We start from the raw sequence: 19,298 nt of genomic DNA on the forward strand, positions 1-19,298 counted from the left end.
GGAGCTGTTTAGCAAGCCCGGTGACTTTCTCTAAGGATCCCAAAGCAAGCTTTTCTCCTAAAGTAATCATACTCACCAGTTTTTTAAGTGCTGCAAATGTTTTCTCCCAAATCTGTCATTTGTTTTAATTTCAGTGTTTTCTATCATATTATAGACTTTCAACACTTTCTTGTGGTAAATTCTCTATCTTTTCCCTCATTATATCCTTTAAGTTTCGTGCTAGTTTGGAATAGACCTTCCTACACCAGAGGCATAAAAATATCCTGTATTTTCTTCAGTAATTTTGTAGTTTAATTTTTTTTTGCCCTCCTCTGGAACTGATTTTGTAAACTGTGAGGTAGAGATGTAGCTCTTACTTTAATAGACAGCCAGTTGTCTTAAAGTACTGTTTATTAAATTATCCATCTTTTCCCCACTTAAAATACTCCTGTTATCTTGTAGTACATTTCCGTATAGCTGGGTCTGTGTCTGGACAACTCCCATCTGTTCCGTCAGTCCCTTTGCTCACACTCCACGTCACACTGACCATCATGGTCACTTGGAAGTCCTTTGGGAAATCCCGTAGGACAAGTGCCGGCCACCCACCTAACACCGCCACCCCCGACTCCTCATTACTCAGGATTCTCTGAGTATTCTCACACATTTACTCTTCCAAATGAACATTAGAACCTGCCAAATTCCAGAGTATCCAATCCCACTGGGATACATGGAACCTAGGGGCTGCCTTGGTACAGGACCATGTATCACCTGGGTCACCTTACAGACTGCGCTTAACAGGTCTGCAGTTGACTGGCTTGAGATTGTACAGGTCGGCTGTCCTGTCGTCTACAAAGTCAATTGTGACTTTTTTGTCTCCCTCATCTGCCAGACTGCAGGGGTGAGTAGTGCCGGGACTTCCCCAAAGAATAGGAGGTCCTTGGCTAGTTTTTCACAGAATGGGAGTGCTGCGGTGTCTGACCCTTTAGAATGCCATTAACTGTTGGTTTCCGATCGAGACCTTTATCTCGATTAGGATGTTTCTTGCTAAGCTAACTTCCTAAGAGTTTTAATAAGGGATAGATTGTACATTTTGCTGAATATCGTTTCAGCATCTATAGGGACTATCATAAATGTTTCTCTATTAATCAAAGCTGAAATGAAGGCTGATGAACAGCCAGTGCCCGCTGCTTTACTCACAATCCCTGGTCCCTGTCCAGGAACCGACTTCTGTAGACGGATGTGTGGACCATAAGCTTCGTGGCCTGACTGGAGGGATGGTGCGGAAAGCCTTCTCCGGCTGCCCACACACATGGGGTCTTGGAGGCTTCACTTTCTTTCCAGGGAAAAGCTCAAATACCCCCATGATCAGAAGCAGCTCTCGGGGACAGTGGTGTACAGAGTACAGGAACAAAAGAGGAGTCAGGTAGGTGGAGGACCCCCCACGCCCTTGCCACCATCCCACAAAACAACACACAGACCACGTGCCCAGTTTGAGATGGGGGGTTTGTACCTGAAGTGTCCTATGACCTCTAGCCATGACAGTCTCTAGTGAGTCTTTCCACCACGCTGCAGCCCCCGGCCAGGGCGTGCAGGCCAGGGAGCACTCAGAGTGGAGCCATCACAGAAAGCGGTGATTCCTTGTACGCCTCCACCCCACTGCTAACTCTGGGCCCTCCTCTCAGCGTCCCTCGGCTCCTGCTCGTCACGCCAGGATAGACAGTCCCTACATAACCACAGGATTCCCCTAGAGCCAGCTCTCACCTATAGTGACCCTGACGCTGAGCTGTTACCCACTCAGACTCCACTACCTCTCCTGCTTCTTCTCCATCCTGTTTTGGGAAAAGGATGGATGCTTGAGCCTGTGCCCAAGTGGGCAGCCACGCACCCCAAAGCAGAGGTTGGCCCTGCCCATTCTGACCAAGGGCCTTCTCTTCTTGATCTCACTAGCATCTGCCCTAGCTACCCAACACTGGGCTGTGGGTTGCCCCCGAACGCAGAAGCAACAATAAACAGGAAATGAGGGCAGAGCCCAGTCTGTCACAGTTCTGAGAGGTAGATCGGGACAGGATAGCCAGTGCGGCTTGTCCAACCCGACCTTGTGTTAGAGGCAGTCTCTGTAGACGAACTTTCTCTTCAGGCCACAGGGAGCCTTAACCCAGGCGGAGGCGAAAGGTGGCAACCTCCATGGGTTCCAAGTAGATGTCAGTGCTGTTGGAGGGCGAGGCCAGAGGGTACAGCAGAGTCAGGGAGGTCGGCTGCAGGAAGCCCACATCCAGGCCCTGGAAGAGGCTCCCCAGGGCCACCTGTGCAGAGGAGAGAACGTGCAGGGCTGTGCTGGGTGCTGACACGCCACATGAGGCAGCTCTTCCTCCACATAACTTGGAACCCCTTCCAGAATCTCACAGAGGCTGTGGCCCTCAGCAGCAATGTGCCTTCGTACACATGTGAATTTGCATTCAATCTTGGGGTCCCCGAGATGTGCTCACCCCCAGAGCCTACCCATGGACCCCAGGGTGGGAACCACTGCACTGAGCTGGGAGCAGGGACCGTGTCTGGTTCACTTCTGAATCACTGCTGCCCAGCAACGGACCTAGCACATGGAGGCGTTTATCAGTGCCAGCTTAAACGGGGGCCAGCGCTGACAGTCACAGCATGACGGCTTTTAGTTATTGCTGGTCATGTTTACTTTGTTGGATAGAGGTTTCCACCCAGGGAAAGGTTCTCCAGCTCTATGCCTCATCTAGCACTTGCCCCTGCCAGGCTTTGAAAACACATGTCAACAGCTTCCCCCTTTCTCTCTAAAGAGCCCCAGGGTGACCCTCTTACCCCCGTCACTGCCTGACCTCACTGCAGTCTCCCCAAGCTCTCTCATGCCTGCCATCCCCTGTCACCCTGTTGACCCAACTTCCTCTCATCAGGAGCTCCCTTCCCACACTTGGGCCCTGCTCACCTTGCCTTGGCTTGTGGTGCAGTTGAAGCCCAAGTTCTTGGCCTCAAGGCCACAGTCAAAACCCTTGCGGTGTAAGATGAGTGCGGCTTCTGCCGAAGGCAAGGTATCGTCCTGGGTGACAGACAGTACAAAGGTATTGTCCAGAAGGTGGCCCTGGGACAGGGAGGAGTCTGAGGAAGACAGGCCAGACTTTGGTCCTGAAAGCATAGGGTGGAGCAGGACACTCACCTCAGCCTGGAGCGTGCGCAGGTTGAGCAGGTGAAAGTCACAGGGCGGTGAGGAAGCCAGAGGATGAAATGAGCGCAGACCGGGGTCTGGGGTCTGCCTCTTGGCTACGGGCAGGGCCAGTGCTGGGGCATTCAGGGACGTGGAGGTCAGGTGGCTCAGGAGGGACGGGTAGCTGGTAGAGTGGCCATCTGGGACCTGCAAAGTGGGCCAGACGTGTGGGTGAGGGAACAGAGCCGGGTGAGGGTTAGAGTGGGGTAAAAGTACAACCAGGTGGGTTCCTTTGGAAGAGCCTCCCTGAGGGGTCTGGGTACAAGGGTTGCCCAGGACCCTGCAAGAGTGGCCACCTCCCATCGCACACAACTTAGGGCAACTTCACTAGGACCTGTCTTTGACTTTTTTGGGTTTTTGTTTCCATGACACTGTCATGAGCAACAGCTCCCATCACACAGATATTCTCAGTGCAGAGAGGATGGAAGACAGACAGATGTGAGCTTCACCACGGCCTATGGGCCTCTGAGGGAGAAGGTCGTCCGACTGACCCTGTGGTTCCAAATGACCCCCGAGCCACAGCACCAGCCCTGATTCTTGGGCCTAGTGGTCCCCACAGCTGTGCTGAGACTACCTAGATGGCTGACCTGATCGCCACACTCATGGGCCAAAACTGACCTTCCTCCGAGACAGTTGCTTTCCCATATTCTGGATTTCTGTCCCTAACGCCACCCTCTTTCCAATTGCCCAGAACCGCTCACTTCCCTCTGCCTGGACGTCCAGTCCCAGCTGCACTGTCCTCCCATCCATGCCCGACTTCTCCCTCCCATGGCTTAGGTTCAGGCCACCACCATTTCCTGCTTGAATGACCTTTACACTGTCCCTCCTGCCTCCAGTCTCTCTTCCAAGCAGATCCACCATACCCTGCTGTTAGAGTGACAGGCTGAGGGCAGAGTCCCCACAATGTCCCTCCCGGCTCAGATCCATCACTGGCCTCCAAGATCAAGTCCAGATTCTTATCCAGGCATTCAAGGCCATTATGGTGCCAACCTACCCCCCGAGCTAGCGCAGCGCTGGCCAGTAGAACTTCCTGCAATAATGGAAATACGGATGTCCACACTAATACGGTAGCTGCTCGCCACTTGTGACTAGTATGAAGAATTGAACCAGTTATTGTCTTTAGTTCTAATTAACGTAAATAGCCACGTGGGGCTAGTGGCTGCCACACTGGACAGGCAGCTCTGGTCTGAGCAGACTCACTGTTCCCCATTCACTTGGTCTTTCCTGCCTCCCTCCCTATGCCGTGGGTCAGGTGCGTAGATCAGACCCCCATTCATCAAAGCTGTGCTCGGATGGCACCGCCTCCAGGAAGCTGTCCTTGACCTCCTGGGCCCACAATGCTGTCTGGCTCCTCGGGGCCAGTGGATGTGCCCATTATCTACCTATTTTCACACATGGTGGCTTGTCCCGCACCCCTACCCACGAGTCAAGTAGAGAGCAGCATCAGTGTCTTATGCACTGTGTCCTTCTTAGGCCGTAGAGCACAGCCAGAGCCAGGATCTATTAGAGGCACAGAGACGGGAGACGGAGTCCATCATTGCAGGCTCCAACCGCAGTCACAACTTCTAACGCTAGTTTAACACCCCTCACGGGCCCTTACCTCTCGGTTACTGGTCCTACTGCTGTGAAAGACCAAGTCCCTAAATACAACTGCCCGTTTGGAGTAAAGGCAAGGCTGCTGGGGGCAAAGAGAGCCATGAGATGAGCGGGCCTGGCGTACAGGACTGGAGAACAAGCGGCTGAGGGGAAGGGGGATGCGGAGTGCGGCAGAGGAAGGTGGGAGGTGAACACGAGAGCGCACCGGCCACGGGCTGCATGACATGGAGACTCAGAGCGTCAGAGTCACTCCCCCCAACCCAGGAAGCAAGCCGCACTCTCGCCCTTCCCGCCTACCTCTGGTTCTGCTCCTCAAGCTCTAGGCTGGCACCCCAGGGCCGCCCACAGGGATGGGCCCGACCTGGCTCCCTAGGAGGGAGGCCCACAATTTACCTCACTGCCCAAGGTTCGCCGTTCCAACAGGAGGCGGAAGTGGTTGCAGGTTCTCTTGTTGTCCTTGAGCCCTTGGCCTAGGCCCCGGTTGTCGTCCTGCATTAGCCGCCGGTCCAAGATCACCTCCAGCTGGCCTGGGGACATTAACTGTGAGTCCCCAGCTTGCCTCCCCCATCCCCAAGCAGACAGCGACCTCTGGAAGAACCCCAACTACAGGCCCTGGGGGAAAAGCCCAGTGGGCTGGCCGGAAGCTGAGTCACTCAGGAGATAAGGAAGCCATGGAAATTAGAGCTGGAAGGGGCCTAACTGGAGATCAGAGGCCCGGAGAGGGCAGGCTGACCCTGGCAGGTCACTGCCCTGCTCCGTGACTCAGGAGTGGGGCCGGGCCAGGTGCCCGGGCAGGGAGCTGCGTCTAGACGGGCCACATAAACTCAACAAGCAAACACAAAACTGCCATCCACAGCTCTCAGCAGCTGCTGCCGAGGCCGGGTTTCCTCAGGCTGCGCAGGTTCTGCCGTGACTAGAACACACGCTCTCCTGCCCTTGCTCTATGTGGGGACAGACTCCAGCTCTGCTCCCCTCGTCAGTCAAAAGGAGGACTGCAAAGAAGACCGCCAGATGGGAAGTCAGGCAGAGGCTCAAATTAGGTGTCATTTGGGGGTGTCCTGGGGAAAAGAGATGGCAGATGATCTCCGTGGCTTTGTTTTCTAAACATACTTCGGGACAGGGCTCACCGCAAAGCAGACATGTTGGGATGAGGGTTTTCCCAGTGCCTGTTTTTCTAAGAATCGCTTGAGGGGAGCCCACACCGATGGCCCTACCCACCCTCCCACTGCCCCAGCCCTGGTTCTGACTTGGGTGGTTCCTCAGTCTAGTTACCTTGAGTAATCACAAAAAAGATGGACGAAAATCTTAAAATGGACCCCGCACATAAAAAACAATCATTTCTCAGCACGCTTGCTGTTTCCCAGAAGGGCAGAGAGAACCAAGAGGGGACACTGGGCTCGGTTAGGAGTCGATGTCACAGACAACCCCGAGGGAAAGTTCTACAGCTGGGGTGGCCCTGGGCTAAGGGGCTGCAGAGCCCCACTCCTTCTAGTTGGAAGTCAGCCCCCACTGTGCTCGCCACTGGTCCCCACAGAGCCTGGACTGAACATTCTAGGCTCCCCCTGCATGGAAGCTTTTTCAGGAAGACAGAAGGCCCGAAGGCCTGAAGGCCAAGTACAAACTGTCCACTTACCCTGAGGACACAGAGCCACCTGGGCTGCTGGCGTGACCAGCTCCAGGCCAGGGCTCCTGGGGCCCTTGTTTTGACTCTTATGAATGTCATTCTCTCTTTTAATGACTACGAGTAGGAAAACAGTACGTATTTTTCTCCTTTGCTAAATATGTTATATTCAACACAAATACACACAATATCCATGCCCTTTCCCAACTGTCCCTGTCCCACTTCTGGCCAGAAGGGGGCTGCACACCTCAGCTGAGAATCCCCGGTCCATATTCTGATGCCTCTTTGAGGAGATGCACTAGGGAACCCATCCCCCAGGCACCTGCATCAGGGGAGAGGGGACAGCAGGCATGTGTCTTCCTCCAGCGCCTGTGTGTGACTGACGGGTGCTATTAACGACTCGCCCCTTCTCCAAGCATGGAAGGAAGGGGAGACCTGCGGAGTGGAGAGGCTCGGGCGCGGGGTGGGCTTCCCTTTCTTGTCCTTTACCCTTTGCACAGCTTCGGTTCCCCACTCACCATCGTGGAGGCTGGAGACCCCCAGGGCCTGGGCAGTGTGCAGGGTGAGGCGGCTCTGGGCGTCCTGGATGTACGCCATGACTGGCATGGGGTAGAAGTTGGCCTGCAGGGGCAGCTTCTTCAGATACCGCCGGGGCTGCACCTGTGGGGCAAGGCCAGCCGGTCAAGGGCATCTGCCCCCTCAACTTGGACCCCAGAGGGGTCCCCAGTTTGAAGGGGTCCCTGATTCTCTCGCCTGATTCTTTCTTCTCCATCAGAGCAGAGCACCCCGGTGCTAGTGACAAAGGCAAAACCAGTCCAAGTTCTGCTCCGAGGGGTCTTCACGGCCCCGGGCCCCAGGAATTACCTGGAAGCCATTGAGGTCCGTGAAGAAGGTGCCCTGGCTGTCAATGTCTGTGTGGATGCGCAGGGCCAGCTCCTTGTTGACGTAGTCCCGGATGTCCACCAGGGACGACACGTCCAGGGACAGCCCCTCCACCCCTGGGCACAGGGACAGAGAGCCTGAGAGTCTGAGCAGGACAGGCCGTGCCCAACCCCCAGGCCCCTCCCCACATGTCGGGACAAGCTCCGCTCCAAGAGCATTCATCGAGCATCACCCGTGTCCAACGACAATCTGTGGGGACCAGATGCGCGGACCGGACGGGCAGAGGGAAGAGCGTGCCACAGCCTGCGTGGGCCTTGCTCCTCCGCGGGCGCACCTGGCAGGTTGTACAGCCGGACCGCCTGGTGAACGTGCTCGTAGTACGCCACCACCTCTGAGAAGAAAGGGCCTTCGGTGACGCGCAGCACGGGGGGCTCCTTGGGGACGTAGGGCTGGAGAAAGAGCAGGTGGCAGCTGAACCCACAGCACAGAGGGCAAAGCAGGGAGGCACCAGCCCAGGGTGGCACAGGGAAGCAGTTCCCGGCAGGCCCAGGCCGGCAGATGGAGCTCCTGGGCCACTGCTCCCAGACGCAGCACAGGAGGCCCCAGCAGGCTCGGCGCCCTGCAAGCAGGCCCGACTCCCCGTCATGGCCTTAGCTCCCAGGTTTCCTGGTGCCCCCCGTCAGTGAAGCCTCGAGCCCGCTGGGGTTTGTGAGGTCTCTTTAGGGTACCTGGGCCTCGCCGTCAGGCAGGAAGAGGTAGGCTCCACTCTTGTCTTTGGATGTGCGGGTGCCATAGACGAGGAACTCCATGTGCACACGCTGCTCCTGCTCCTCGTCCACCCTTCGGATGCTCTGCCAAAAAACACAGCCCTGACCCCTGGCCCCACACCCACATGTCAGGCCTGCCCCCGGGAGGGCACGGACGAACTTCCCCAAGAAGCCACGCCCAGCGTCCCCTGCTGTCTGCTCGGAGCCCAGCCGAGCCAGGTGCCCTCTCCCGGGTCTGGGCCCAGCGCCACGCACGCCCTCCTCTGGCTCCCACCCTGGCCCTTTACCTTGAGGAGCCCGCTCAGGCCTGAGAACCAGACCTGCATGTAGTGGTTGCTGAGGGCGAAGTCGCCGGCGCCCGAGTCGATGACGCGGAGTGGGAATGCTTCGTGCCGGCTGACGGCCAGCTGCCGGCCGTGCAGGTAGACGCGCACGGAGGAGGGCAGGGTGCGGTGCCCATCCAGGCCCAGCTGCAGCTGCAGCACACCCAGGCCCAGCGCTGGTAGGCGGGTGGGCACGGACACCTGTGGGCACAGGGGCGTGAGGAAGCGCGGACCACAGCCTGGGCGTCAGTTCTGGACGCAGGCCTGGGATTCCAGTCCTGGAGCCCAGGCAGCTGTACCCACTGTGGCCTCTGTCCCCTCCTCTGAAAGTGGAGGTGGCATTACTCACCCCTCATCAGACTGTTATGAGTGTCAAATGATATTTGAAAAACTAGGAAGTAACCACACACTAAGCTCTCAACAAGAGCAGCTGAATGAATGAGGGATGGGGCACTGTAACCGCCATTCTTACTCTCATCATCACTATGCCGACCTTCATCTTCCCTTCTCCTTCTTCAAGGAGACTCAAATCCCACGAGTGACTGTCCTCTGGGCAATCCGTCTCCCTAGGACACCCGCCCCACCCGGGGAGTAAGCAGGGCTGCAAAGCACGGGTGGGCGGCTGGTGCTGAAGGGGAGAGGCCAAGGGTCAGCAGAGGACCAGGCCAGAGCCCGCTGCAGAGCCCGCCTCACCTGGTAGACGTCAGGGACCATGTCAGTGGCAGAGCTCCAGTGCGCGCTGACCTGCACCGCCAGCGGCTGACCCTCCTCCGAAAAGACACGCACCCGGGGCGAGCTGACCAGCAGGGACACCACGCTGAGCCGCTCCTGCTCCAGTGGGTTGAAGAGCACCACATACCTGGGGGTGGAAGGTGGGCTTACTCAGGAGGCGCCTGGTCCTGGATGGCAGAGGCAGGGACAGTGGCCGGGCCAAGAGTCCCCGGGTGGTGGGCAGGTGTGCCTGGCCCATCCGGCTCACCTGGGTGAGGACTCCAGCTGGATAACTGTGCGCTCTGGCAAGGCGTCGTGATTTAAGCGGGTGTCATCCTAGAAATAAGTGTGTGGGGAGAAGCCATTAGGGGCTCGGCCTGACTCAAGAGTCCTGCGTCCTCCCACCTGCGCCTATGCCGGGTGGGGACCACTGGCTGCTGGGCACAGGTCTTCAGCCCAGGACGGGGAAGGAAGGGAGGAGAAACACCCTCATACAGAGCTCTGGGGGGGGACCACACACACCAGAGGATCCCCAGTAGACCCAGGAGTGGGGCTCACCATGTGGAGGAAGGGCACCTCAGGGTCAAACTGGTAGGTCTCCTTGTTGCCCAGCACCAGGTAGTGAGCTGCGTTCACGATGACCTGCTTCAGGCTGACAAGGGAGCGCAGCAGCCTGCGGGCGGGAGACGGGCCTGTCTGCCTTGCCGGGGGGGCCCTCCGCAGGCTGAGCACCACCCCGCACGGCCTTTCTCTGGGACAGAAGGGGGCATGGAGCGGACAGGGAGGGGAGAGGGCTCCCACCTGACCCCATAATCCACCACGACTGCCTCCTTGGCAGTGCCAGTGATGGCGTCGTGGTGCTGGAAGAGCCCCAGTGTGCGCCGAGCTTCCGTCAGAAGGGCGAAGTTTGACAGCGGGTACTGGCTGGCCAGTCCGGAGCGGCGGGCGTGAGCGACAGCCAGGCTGTACAGAATCTCTGCCCCCCTGCCCGGAGAGACAGGTCAGTGCCTGCGGACACCACTGTTTCCACCACTTCTCCACCTGCCCTGCTCTCCATGGCTTTCTACTCCCTTCAGAGCCAATCCAGCCCCCCCCATAACCCCCAGAGGCTGCTCAACTCCCTCCAGCCCGGAAGCGGAAGCGGGGCGGGTCTCACCGCAGGTGGGCTTCCAGGACGCGGTCCAAGCTCTTGTAGAAAGGCCGGGAGGTGTAATAGCCTGTCCAGTAATGGTCCTCCCGGTCCGCATAGGAGAAGAAGTCTCCACTTAGCACGGGAAAGCCTGGAGGCCGCGCCCCTGGCTCCACCCCCGTCTTCTTGTACAGAGCATCAAAGTAGTCAGAAAGGGTGCCAAACTGGGCCTGTGGGGACCCCAAAACCCACTCCCATCAGTGCCAGAGCCTCCTGAGACTGAGCTGTGCTGCAGTCGGGGCAAGGGGCGGATCCTGCCTACACGCAGGGTGGTCACTATCGGTCCCACCCTCTGGACCTCACACACAGGGTGGGAGCCTGGGAAAGAATTCTGACAGAGAGGGGGGACCAAGCCCCTGCTTTGCAGCCGGGAGCGGGGAGCACGGAACCTCAGGGGACGGGCTGGGCTGCGGCCCTGCTGAGAGCTCTGGTGTGCGGTGTCCCTCGCACCTGCACGTGGAGGTCGGGCTTGCTGTTGAGGAAGTCGAAGAGCCGCTGGTAGTTGGAGAACTGAGCGTCCCACTCGTGGGGCTTGTCGTAGCGGAAGTCATCGCCCAGGGGCACCAGCAGGACGTTGCTTCGGAAGAGCCGGGACTTCTTGCGGTACTGGTCCAGGAGCAGGGCTGCCCTGTGGGTGGGATGGAGCAGCGTGCATCTCAGCACGGCGGGATCCTGAGCAGAGCCCGTCCGAGAGGCCCTCTGCAGAATCACCGCCGAGGAGCCACTCGGCCTGTGGTGCACACCTCCTGAGGTGGGAAACCCTGTCCCAGGAGCCCAGCCTTCCCTGGACAGTTCTGACACGCAGACAGCTCTTCCTGTGCTAGGCGTGTGCACGCAGGGCTTCAAATCCCTGACCCCACGTAGACCAGATCAGTCCTCCTTCCCCGTGGTGCTCCTTCAAATGTACTGAAGACGTGCCCACGCTTCAGGCTACAATCCCAGCTCCTCCACCTAGTTGGTCCCTACACGACAGTCTAGAATCTGCTCATCGGCAGGTGTCTGAGCAGCCCCTCTGCCAGCGCCTCTCAGAATGAGGGCCCAGCGCTGGATACGGGGTCCAGGGTGGGCCAATGCACAAGCCAAGACAGAACCACACCCCAGGTCCGGCCAGTGCTCCCATGGGAGCAGGGTGTGTTCCCCACGGTTGGCAGGGTTGGCAGCCCCACAGTCACCCCACAGCACTGGTATCAGCTGCCGTGTTCTCTGTACGAGACTCTCAAGGTCGTTTCTCATCCTGAACATTCTTATTCTGTTTTCAATAGCTAAGGGTGGAAACCTTAAATCTGTATCTCATAAATGTTTTCTGGTTAGATTTGACTCGCATCCCAAACTGCGGAGATCTTTTGGGATCTGATCCTGACACTCCAGCTGCATTGTGCCCCCCCCCCTCCTGTTAGTGATGCAGCACTGGAGTGAGGAGCCCGGACTCGGGAGCCAGACTACACAAATCCCAGCTCTGCATGGACTAGGTGAGTGCCCTTGGGCAAGTGACTGAACCTCTCTGGGCCTCAGCTTCCACAAAATGAGGATAATGTAAATACCATCAGAATGTCAGGAGAATTACACTGAACTGCATAAATGAGTATTTGTTACAACTTGGAATAGGGCCTGGCACCTAATACGAACTATATATAAACGTTTCTTTTCTTTTTCATCCAAATTACTGGTAAAATCAATAGAGACACAGAGTCTTGTGGCGTATCAAAAAAGCCCCTTTCTCACTTTAGACCAACCTACTAATTGGCGTGCTGTGGGTATCACACACAGTTCACCCAGCCACTAATCTACTTAACCGTGCTAGTCAGCTTTGCTTTTCTATTTTGTTCTCCAGAGAAGACTCCTTGAACACACTTGCCCCTAATTTATCAGCCTAGGAAGGCTTGCAAAGGAGAAAATGAAGTTCCTCTCACGACTTGCTCACTGCAGACCTGGCTGGCAGCTGGTCACAGCGGCTGCTTTAAGAAAAATCCTGCAGCCACAGCCCGCGATGCTCGCTTGGAATCAGCATTTACATTTCTGGATTCTGCAAACAAAAGACCACTTTCTTCCCCATTAGTCACATGCTTCACCTCTTGGACATCATGGAAATCGGAGAATTGCAACATGAAAACCAGTTCAACTCGTTATATTCTTGAGGCCAGGCCACTTCTGGCAAAAGCCCTGTTTTGGATCACTCTTAGTCTACACTTTCCCGGGGGGCCTGTTTCAGCAACAGTGACATGTTAGGGGTCCCTAGTGACTCTCTCCAAGGGAACGGGCCTGCTTTCTCAGAGGCTGGAGGCTGCCGGGCAGGACTGAATGTGCACATGGTTGGGTTCCAGGGTCTCGGAATACTGAGGACCCCAGCTGACTTCGAGCCATCGCAGGACGCCGTTGCTTAATGAAGGCGTGTTAGGCTAAATGTTGGAAGGGGCTGTACCCAATTTGGGAATTATTCACCTCTGAGTCAGCCCCCCGGCTCTGACAGTGTGTTCGGACGCTGGAAAATATGGAAAATATGGACGCTTAGGAAAAGAAAACCATTCTGGTAAAGGTGGTTCCTTAGAGCCTCTCCACTTTCCCAGGGACACTTGTAAAGGAGCGGCCACCACAGCGGCTGTGGGCCGGAATGCACCGCCTGCGCCCACCCCCCACCTGACGAAGCCCCCATGCAGCAGAGCCCAGCCCAGAGCCCAGGGCTCGGGGCAAGTACCTCTCGGCCACGTTGGCCTCTGTGATGGCACGGGGCGGCACCTTCCAAGGGCAGTTGATGCGCCCGCCAGGCAAGCGTTTAAAATCAAACTGGCAGCAGATCTTGGGATCGGGGCCACAGGTGTGGGGGACATCGTAGCTATAGAAGGGCATCATGTGGCAGAAGATGTCGGTGCTGGAGTCCGAGTCTGCAGATGACACAGTCGGCAGTCAGCCCCCGGCCAGCAGTGGCGGGAGCTGGGCACAGGGCTGCCAGCAGGGTGGCCATCTGCTCCGGCTACAGGCAGCCCTGACAGGCGGGGAGGCTCGACCTAGACTGAAGGCCGCAGAGGACGTGCAGGCCAAGGGTCAGGACACAGGAAGGCACCCCCTCAGGGGGTGGCATGCTCAGACCCTCGGGAGTGACAGCAGGCCCCACAGAGGCCAGCGGGCTACGTGAGCCCCACGTAACCTGGAGGACAGAGCTTCAGGCAGCCTGCACCAGTGCCTGTCGGTCTGCTCTGAGGGACCTGGGGGTCTTGTCTCTGAGACCCTTGCCCTTCCCCTGTGAGAACTACCGCTGTACTCCCTCCCCCCGACCTGGCCTTACCCCAGGTCTGCCTCCACATGAACTCCAGGCTGTGGGTGGCAGCAAAGTGCTTCTTGATGGCATAGTGCACCCTCTGAATCAGCATGCTGGTCAGGTTGGCACGGCGCAGCAGGTAAGCCATGGTGGGGCTGTGTCCGAAGGGGTCCACCGCCCAGCCCGAGCGCGGGGTGGCACCTGGGCGGGGGCAAGGAAGCCAGAGCCCTGATCACCTCAGCGCCCATCCCGCCACCACACCGGGCCCTCGCTGGGGGAATTAGTGTAGAAAGGAACCACCCCGCCAATCCCTGCACCTTCCAGCCCCCTGCTGCCCTCTGGGCCCAGCTCTGGGGCTGACTCCCTTTCCTGAGCCTGGCCTCACCGAGGTTTTTCTCCAGCCACTGGTGTCCCTCGATGAGCTGGTCAATCAGTGCAAAGTAATGGGAGTTGGCCTCATCTGGCATCACCCAGCCTCCCGTCGCAATCTCCAGCTGCCCGTTTCCCACCAGCCTGGAGTTAAGGACTCACTGTCAGCATGGGGTGGGGACCCTTGCCCAGTCCTGCGAGCCAGAAGGTGCTGGGACCTGTGTGCACTGGCCTCACTGGGGCTCACCCAAACCCAGGACCCAGGGAACAGACATGCACCCCCTCTCCTGCCAGCCAACATCCGTGCTCGCCTGGCCCTGCTTACCTCTGGACGCCACCTGTGCGCCCAGGAGCCAGGCCCACGCTTCCTCTCCCCTTGTGCTCACGGAACTTTCATTTCTCCAAACACAGATGACCCTCAGCCCAGCTCCTGCCTTCTCCTCAGCCGCTCCACCATCACTCATCATCCCTGCCATGCTTTCCCTCACGTCTCCTGCCACTATGCACCCACAGCCTCCGGCAAGACCTGCACCCCCCCCCCCCCCCGAGGCCCAGAGGACAGCCCTCCCACGCCTCCCTGGCACTGGCCTTCGCACTGCTGCTCTCTTTTGGGCATTGATGTTGCCCCACCACTTGGCGAAGAAGGAGACTTCGGCCCAGAGGAAGCGCCGCCGGGGGTCCTCCTGCAGCTTGGACACCATGCTGTTGAGGATGTGCTGGGTCTGCTCCGCATAGTATTTCTCGAAGGTCTTGATCCAGCCTGGAGGCCAACACAGGGTCCGCTGAGGAGGCCACCTTGGCCCTCCCTTCCCTTGCCAGCAGAACGGCCACTGCGCAGCCAGCCCCGGGGCCTGCTGGCCCTCACCTGGGTCGTTGTGAGAGTGGGGCACCACGAACACCTGCAGGTCCTCAGTGTCCCAGTCGTGGGGCCCGTAGGAGATGTCGAAGCCTTGTTTCCACACCCCGCCGTCCACGTTGTCAAAAGGCAGCTCCTCGGACACGGTCAGCATCTGCCAGGCGGAAGAGCAGCTCAGTGTCCACACATGGCTACCGTGGGTCCTTGCCAGCCCCAACACTTACCTGCAGCTCTGGCTTCTGTCCCCGGCCCCCCAAAGCAAACTGGCAGTCTTGAGGGGAGATGGAGAAGAAGCTGGGCCGGGGCTCCGGCAGCACCACCCAGGAGCCATTGCCCGCGTAGTAGGGCAGCAGGGCGGGCGGGCCCTCGGCGTGGGCGGTCAGCTCCAGCACGGACTCCTTGATGTGGCTGATGATCTCATGGTTCTCTTCCAACAGCTGCTCCAGCTGCTCGATGCGGTTCTGCAGCACAGAAATTTGGCTCTGCCGGAAAAACAGAAAGCGGTCACCCGCCACTCCTTACTCCTCAGGGAGGACCGTTGCTGGGGCCCACCTCTGAAGCCTGCGATCCTGCCCTCCTCAGCGGAAGGCAGAACCATGAACCTATAGGGCCACACGGCTCTGGTCAGCTCAGGGAAGAGGCGCGAATCACCACAGAGGACTGCAGTCCGCACCCTCTGGCTTTGTCACCAGAGTGACAAAGGTTTCACCCCACATGCCTATTCTCAACAGTTGGCGCTGCCTGCATGGAGCACTGACAAGGACGCATCCGGGCTCAGGGGGACAGATGCACAATCCATTAGCAATGTCGCCAGGCATTCAGGAGACAGAACAGCCGTCCGTCCATCGTGCCATTTGCCCCTTCCTTCTTCCTTTGTGTCATTGTTTTTAGCTTTGGGTTTCTAGAAAAACTGCCTCTTGGGCAGGAATGTTCTTGTCCTGAGCTGACATGACTCTCCAGATGTATATGAAGACATCAGCTGCCAGGCGTGACTCACCCGGGGGAAGTTCCCGCCACTCTGATGCCGGGCGGGATCATGCTGCACTCGGTCCAGCATGAGGTAGAGGGAGAAGACAGCCACGCAGAAGATGGCAGCCCCACACACCGTCACCTGCTTTTTCAGCTTCATACTGACCTCCACACACACCTGGCAGGAAGGACACAATATGGAGCTCCAGCACGCAAAACCCCTTCGGGGTCTTTCCACCAAGCACCCCAGCGCGCTCCTGCGGCTGCTTCCCAAGGAGCAGGAACCCCTATTTGCGTGACTCCCAAGAAAATCAAGCTTCTTAGCACCGAATCCAGACACTGGCTATGGACCCTGACCACACCTAGAGCTTATTCCCTTGGCTGAGACACAGGCTGGGCCTGCCTCGGCCTGGTAGCAGCTCTCCTCTAGGGTGAAGATGAATCTCTCTCCCTAGGCTGATGCTATGAAAAAACACGAGCAGATAACAAACTTCTCAGTTCTGACTCCAGAGGTCACTACCACACACCCTCCTGATTATAACCAGCTTCTCAGAGCTTACCTACAAGAAAGGTGCAATCGGGCAAAGGAGGTGGGTATCCAGGCTTCTCCACCATGTGCTCCTAGGTTCAGAGGAATAAAGCGCTGTTTTGATTTAAAACGTATAACCAAAGCCCAAAGAAACTGACAGGAGAGGCTTTCTCCCTGCCCTCTTGGATCAGACTGGTACTCAGCAGAAACAGTGCCTGGCACAGACCTTCTATCATTAAGAAATACAGAATGAATTTAAAAAGAAGCAGTTTCTGTTTCTACCATAGAGTGAGTCTGTCTTCCGTTAGTTCTGATTCTGCAGTGGCTAACTTTCAGTCTCTGGTTATACAGCATTTAGAGGACCCCCTGGGAAGCCAAGAGTGATTGATGTTGAAGACCCCCTAGGTAGGGACACGGCAGGCAGGGCTGCTAGGCTGTAGGGCAACTTCAGACGACCAGAGCCCGCTGCCCGGGCCCCTACTTGCCTGCTCCGCGTAGGGAGGCCGCAGTTACCGGCCCACCGTGAGGGGAGCAGCCGCCTAGTCTCCCTCCGGCCCGAGGCCCAGGAGATCTGTCGCCTATGCCTTGTGTCCTACTTAGCGCGATCTGATTCCGCTCAGGAGCCTCCGGGCAATATTTTTAGCCCTTGGAGGCTGGTTCCAAGCCAAAGTGGGTGGAGCTGGGGAGAGACAACAGTTGGGTCACCGGGGAAGGAGGCACCTGTGCCGGGTCGGCCTCCCACCCGCCGTCCCTCCCCACTCCGCCGGTCCCAGCACCCGGACTTCTACCCCGTGCGGAAGCGCGGGCCGCATCCGACCCCGAGGGGCCGCTCGCGCTCTCGCTGCCCAAGCCTGGCCGCGGCTGGACAGCCGTGCCCTCCCACGCGACAGTCCCGCGCGTTACCGTCAGCAGCCGGCCTTGCGCCGTTCCGGGCCCTGCCGGCTTCGCGGTGCCCCTCACATCTCCAGGGCGAAGACCCGCGCGAGGCAGCGACGCAAGGAGGGCGGCCGTCCGCCCACCCGTCGCCCCGCTCCGCGCACCGCAGCCGCGCTCCCGCGGGGCCAGGGCCTCTGGCACGCTCCGATGCGCCCGTGCCCCCCTCTAGCGGCCGCCGGCAGAGCAGCGTGCGGGGCGGGGGGCGGTCGCGCCGCCCCGGCCCCGCCTGCTCCCTGGTCCCACGCGGCCCCGCCCCGGCTCCCGGACCGGCCCCGCGCCACCCGCGCGCAGAGCGCCGCGGACCGGGGTCTCAGCGCGCAGCCGCAGTCCCGACCGGGCCTAGGCGCGCTGCGGGCCCGCGAACATGGGGTGCGCGACTTTATTTTGTCTGAATCTTACGAGAGTAAGCACGTTATCAAACACGAGTGGAAACATTCCTCCTCCGTTGCACCAGCGCAGCGGCGGAGCACGTCTTCCGGGCCCGCCCTGCTCAGTCAGCTCTGGGTAAATCCTCAATTTCATGCAGCTACAGTGTCAGGCAAAGGGGTGCTGCCTCCTGTCGGTGCGGTGCTTAATCACCATCCCTTTCCTGCTGGCCACCCAGCGAGTACGACACCACCTAATTTGTCCTGGTGGTTCTCCTTTTATTGGGCGTCTGGGTTGTCTGTACTTTTGCAGCATAATAAACCATATTGCAACAAACATCTCCATGAATTTCCCATGTGTCTTCCTTTTAAATTACTACCTCAGGACAAATTCGCAGCAGTGAGGTTACCTGGGCAAAAGAGAAGGACGGCTCTAACTGGTGATAGGCGCATTCTGCTCCGGAAAAGGGCTGTGCCTGTTTCCACTGTCGATTACAAATTGTTGAAAAGCGCTTAAACATTTTTTTTTTTGGTTTATCAACCAGATTTAAAATGCCATCTCACTGTTTTAACTCCCATTTCTTGGATCACCACCAGGAATATTTTTCTAGGTTTATTTACTATCTAAATGCCTGCATTAAGGTGCTAGGCCGAGGCTGGGTTCATCAGCCTCTGTGTCTCTGTGTTTTGCTCTGTGTTCTGGGAAATTTATCTTCCAACCCTTCTGTTGAATGGTTCATTTTGGCAATCATACTCTTAATGTTCAAGAGCATTGTTTGTTCTCTGCTAGCTCTTTTTTTAAATCACGATATAATTTACAGGATATGGCACAAGTCTTAAGTGCACAGTTTGATGAGTTTTGATAAATGTATACATGAGTATAATCACAACTCAGACCAAAACACAGAACATTCCCATCACCGCAGAAAGTTCCCCTCTGTCAAGAAGTCGAGCAGTCCCCAAGTGCACTGTGGCGGCCACAAGGATCGTGATGCAGCTGCCACACTTCCATAGACTCAGCAGCAAGGAGACAACAAGCCCTGATGGATCCAGCATGGATCAGCTTCTTGCATCCGTAAGTCCCACAGAATGACAATGAACCGAAGGGACCAGATGACAGGATGACAGAGGGTATGGGAGCACGTCACTCTGTGGCTAAGAAGCCAACTCCAAACTACAGCCAAGAAGCTGTATAGCCGTGGCTGTACTCTCTGAGGAGGGGCCAGATGGAAAGCCCTGAACTCAACTGAAAGTAGGAAGATGGATGAGAAATGGCCTGGTGTCCATGTCCCACAAGATAGGGTAAGGAGGTTCCTTTCTAGGCTGCTTATGTCCCCTTGCTCCGTGAGTAACTGTAGTGCATTGTGTCAAGACTCATGTCAGACTGCTCAAGCCTTGCCACATGGCCCAGGAAGAGACATGCAAGTTTGTAAGGACACCGTGGCTGAGCTGTTCCCCTCCACGCTCACACCCCTTCCCATCAATACCCCTCAGACACACCACTGTTTTGACTTCTCTATAGTTTAGTTTTGCATGTCCTTGAATCTCATAAAATGGAATCAAAAGTATGGGTTCCTTCATGTGTGGCTTCTTTACTCAACATGTCTTTGAGATTGATCAGTGTTGGTGCGTGTATCAGTGGTGTATTCTTTCTCATTGCCATATAGACATTTGGCTCATTTTCAGTTTATTCTGGTCCTAACTTCTCTCTCTCCTTCTGGAAATTT

General features: G+C 57.3%; 1 protein-coding gene across 6 annotated transcripts; it reads right to left on the reverse strand.

Moving 5' to 3' along the window:
• Positions 1 to 372: 372 nt before the first annotated feature.
• Positions 373 to 17,745, reverse strand: MAN2A2 (mannosidase alpha class 2A member 2). Of its 6 annotated transcripts, XM_074318136.2 has the most exons (25): positions 17,174 to 17,585; positions 16,756 to 16,949; positions 16,302 to 16,362; positions 15,770 to 15,919; positions 14,997 to 15,254; positions 14,782 to 14,926; positions 14,505 to 14,676; positions 13,933 to 14,060; positions 13,575 to 13,748; positions 12,987 to 13,173; positions 10,745 to 10,922; positions 10,262 to 10,464; positions 9,907 to 10,089; positions 9,664 to 9,778; positions 9,374 to 9,441; positions 9,088 to 9,253; positions 8,359 to 8,595; positions 8,033 to 8,155; positions 7,639 to 7,753; positions 7,287 to 7,420; positions 6,941 to 7,082; positions 5,195 to 5,328; positions 3,158 to 3,352; positions 2,930 to 3,040; positions 373 to 2,282 (listed from the first exon to the last, which is right to left on the reverse strand). In XM_074318136.2, the coding sequence occupies exons 4-25, from the start codon at positions 15,899 to 15,901 to the stop codon at positions 2,130 to 2,132; spliced, it is 3,453 nt and encodes a 1,150-aa protein (XP_074174237.1). In that variant the 5' UTR covers positions 15,902 to 15,919; positions 16,302 to 16,362; positions 16,756 to 16,949; positions 17,174 to 17,585; the 3' UTR covers positions 373 to 2,129. The 6 variants fall into 6 exon arrangements, with proteins under 6 accessions (XP_074174237.1, XP_074174235.2, XP_074174239.1 ...); XM_074318134.2 differs by lacking the exon at positions 17,174 to 17,585 and adding an exon at positions 17,606 to 17,745 and having other exon boundaries at positions 2,930 to 3,352; XM_074318138.2 differs by lacking the exon at positions 3,158 to 3,352 and having other exon boundaries at positions 2,930 to 3,126; positions 17,174 to 17,588.
• Positions 17,746 to 19,298: the final 1,553 nt, after the last annotated feature.

This window comes from Rhinolophus sinicus, chromosome 13 (assembly GCF_057876585.1).
Source record: "Rhinolophus sinicus isolate RSI-liver-muscle chromosome 13, RSI-T2T, whole genome shotgun sequence".
NCBI classification, from domain to species: Eukaryota; Metazoa; Chordata; class Mammalia; order Chiroptera; family Rhinolophidae; genus Rhinolophus; species Rhinolophus sinicus.

What these genes read in the sequence shown, in the direction of transcription:
- MAN2A2 (XM_074318134.2), bottom strand. Translation starts at nt 15,901, where the DNA reads ATGAAGCTGAAAAAGCAGGTGACGGTGTGTGGGGCTGCCATCTTCTGC. An exon ending in CATGTGGAGGCAGACCTGGG is followed by an intron (nt 13,174 to 13,574) that starts GTAAGGCCAGGT and finishes TGTCATCTGCAG; the next exon opens with ACTCGGACTCCAGCACCGAC. An exon ending in GGCGAACCTTGGGCAGTGAG is followed by an intron (nt 3,353 to 5,194) that starts GTAAATTGTGGG and finishes CCCACTTTGCAG; the next exon opens with GTCCCAGATGGCCACTCTAC.